Raw genomic sequence first — 2,840 nt, forward strand, 5'->3', positions numbered from 1 at the left:
CTTGCAATATCACTCAAAACAATCCGTTTAGTAGGAATTGTGTCAAAGTTACATACCTTAACCTTGAAAAATAAGGTATCAGTAATAGGATTCCAGTGTAGGCCCAATACCGTTGTGCTGGAATCGCTAAAATTTATCTCCGATGCAGACGCCTTAGAGCCACTGATTCCTTCCAGGGTCTGGACGCAGTTGGAGTTCCACTTATCTTATTCAAATTTTCCTTGTTGAAGAATGGCATCAACGTCGCTTGCCCGGTTGATGGCCAGTTCTGTCGTGTGAACACTTTCCAAATAATCATCGACATAAAAGCTATGAAGGATGCTGTCCCGTGCTGCGGCTGCCCGGCTGACGTCAGCGATCACTTCCCAATTATCATAGGCACACTGCCTCAATGTTCTAATAGCATTAAAAGGACTGCTTGCCATACCGTACGTCACTGTAGAAAGTTGATAGGTACGCAAGAGTTCATTAGGGCACTCCCTCCAAAGTATCTGTTGCCATTTTCGATGCCTTGAATCAACCATTACTTGTCGGAACATCTTTCTGATATCAGCTGTGAGAGCAACTGAATACCGCCGAAATCGATGAAGTATGTCAACCAGGTTTTCCTGTAGCTGGGGTCCACTTAGTTGCGTATCGTTAAGAGATACGCCGTTGGTTGTTTTACACGATGCGTTAAACACTACTCTGAATTTAGTCGTAACAGCATGGTGGGGGATGTAATAACAGCTTCCCATGCTATCTGGAGAACCATCTATCGCCTCCATGTGTCCCAACTTGATGTATTCCCTCATGAATTCCACGTATTTCTCCCTCAGTGCGTAGTCGTTTGCCAATATCCGCTCTAGTTTCAAAAATTGTCGAAGTGCCGCCGGATGTGAGTTTCCAAGGGCAGGTGCATCAGATCGAAACGGGATCTGTACAATATACTGACCATTTGGAAGTCGCGTAACCGTTCTGGCGAAAATCTCTTCACATTCGTCCACCTCTGCCTTGGTGTTATCAGAAGGTTCTTCGATTTCCCAAAATTTTCGTAGAAGTTTATCGGTGGTAGAATCATCTTGAACGTCCACAAGAGAGGAAAGTAAGACTGGTTTCGACTCGTTCGGTGCTACTGGACCAAGCACTACCCATCCGAGACGAGTGTGTAATGCGCATGGTTCGTTATGAGAACCGACAACAACATCGTTTAATACTAGGGCAGGCCAAATATCTGCGCCAATAAGTAGTTCTACTTGACCTGGTATACCGAACGCCGGATCTGCCAAATGAAGACCATTTAAATGATGACTGGTCCTGATGTCTATAGTAGTGGCAGGAGTCATAGACGTGATTGAATCAATGATGTACGCATTAAAACTGATCTTGAACTTCTCATCCGCACGGGACCGCATACTAACTCGCACAATGCCTTTTGTACGGGTTGAAAGACTTTGATCAATACCTTCGACTTGACACTCGTACGGGCTTCTAGGAAGATTCAAAACAGTTACTAATGATTCGCAAATGAAGCTCACCTGAGAACCAATATCACAAAGTGCGCGACATTCCCTTAAATGACCTTTCCAATCAGCAAGGAGCACGTTTGCCGTTGCTAAGAGTATAGTCCGGTCACCCTGCAAGAGGAATGACTGGACGTCGCTCCTTTGTCATTGTTGTCGGGGAAGTACCTTGGGCGCCACCAATGACGCTGTAGCCGCCGGTCCAGGAGTATATCTGGTAGAAGTGCCTTCAACGCTTCTCTAGTATTGTGTTTCTGCTGGCAGTTGAGACACAACCCAGATGGACAGTCACGATTACGATGACCGGCCTTGAGGCAATTGAAACATAATGATGCCTGTTTCACCAGATTCCAGCGTTCATCCAGTTGAAGATTACGAAACTTTTGGCATTTCGTAATGCGATGAAATTCATTACAAGATGGGCAATTAGTTGCCCTGTCAGGTGCTGCTAACGGATTAGTAATTTTTCCAGAATTTATAGCCAGATGCGTCTTCACGACACGACTTGATGTGCGTCCGCTTGAAAACTGTGGAGTAATGGGCGAAGATGTCGGCAGGTTAGCTGCACGCCGTTCCACGAACATTATAACGTCTTCCATCTTCGGGATGTCTTTGGAGTTTAGGCTTATTCCCCACTCGGTTCGGGTCACAACCGGTAGTTTGGGTAATAGCAGTGGTACGGCTATAGCATCCCATTGTTTTACTGGCACATTCATCATTTCGAGCACTCTAAAGGAATTACGAACAGTATCTACAAAATTTAGTAGCGTAGCTCGAGATTCTGGTGGATGGGTCGGCAAGTCTAGTAGATACTGAACATGGTGCTCCGAAAGAGTACGGGGGTTGTCATAACGTTGTTTCAATTCAGCTTAGACTTCTTCATACCCACCTGTGTACAAGCCACCTACTAATGGAACATTTTCTGCCTTCACATACTGTCGCAGTTTTCCCAGTTTATAGGTGGGTTGTAAGTCACTTCTGTTGTGAACTAGTGTCTCAAACATATCCTTGAACGCTAACCAGTTTGACGGCTGTCCGTCAAAGCTTGAAATAGAAACGGGATCCAACCGCATGTCTGGAGCCTGACTGTACTCCTGGTTGGGGATCTCGCCTGATGCTGACATTTTACGTTTTAATTTGATGCAAATGTTGTTGAAAATCTCCTCCGTTGAAGCGAGCAAATCGTCATGCTCTGCCAACTCGCCTCCATGTGCGCTGGAAACGAGTGCAAAATGGTTCTCCATAAAACGGGAGAAAAGCCGTCGGGCACTACCCAAGAGCTGTTCACCTTCGACACAGTCTGGATGGTAGTTTTCCGCTTGAACTTGCGTCCAGATG

The 2,840-nt window shown here is 45.7% G+C and overlaps 1 protein-coding gene across 1 annotated transcript; it reads right to left on the reverse strand.

The window, feature by feature from the left end:
- Window positions 1-206: 206 nt before the first annotated feature.
- LOC138858094 (uncharacterized) lies at window positions 207-2,221 on the reverse strand. The gene is made up of 2 exons (XM_070112560.1): window positions 1,671-2,221; window positions 207-1,470 (listed from the first exon to the last, which is right to left on the reverse strand). Exons 1-2 carry the CDS (start codon window positions 2,219-2,221, stop codon window positions 207-209), a joined length of 1,815 nt encoding a protein of 604 aa, XP_069968661.1.
- Between the last annotated feature and the right edge of the window lie 619 nt (window positions 2,222-2,840).

The sequence above is a fragment of the Bactrocera oleae genome, chromosome X, assembly GCF_042242935.1.
Source record: "Bactrocera oleae isolate idBacOlea1 chromosome X, idBacOlea1, whole genome shotgun sequence".
NCBI lineage: Eukaryota > Metazoa > Arthropoda > Insecta > Diptera > Tephritidae > Bactrocera > Bactrocera oleae.

Bases quoted from the DNA above. Each gene is read 5' to 3' on its own strand.
- LOC138858094 (XM_070112560.1), bottom strand. From the start codon at position 2,221: ATGATGAATGTGCCAGTAAAACAATGGGATGCTATAGCCGTACCACTG. The intron at 1,471-1,670 runs GTACTTCCCCGA...GAATCTTCCTAG, and splicing joins CGTCATTGGTGGCGCCCAAG to AAGCCCGTACGAGTGTCAAG.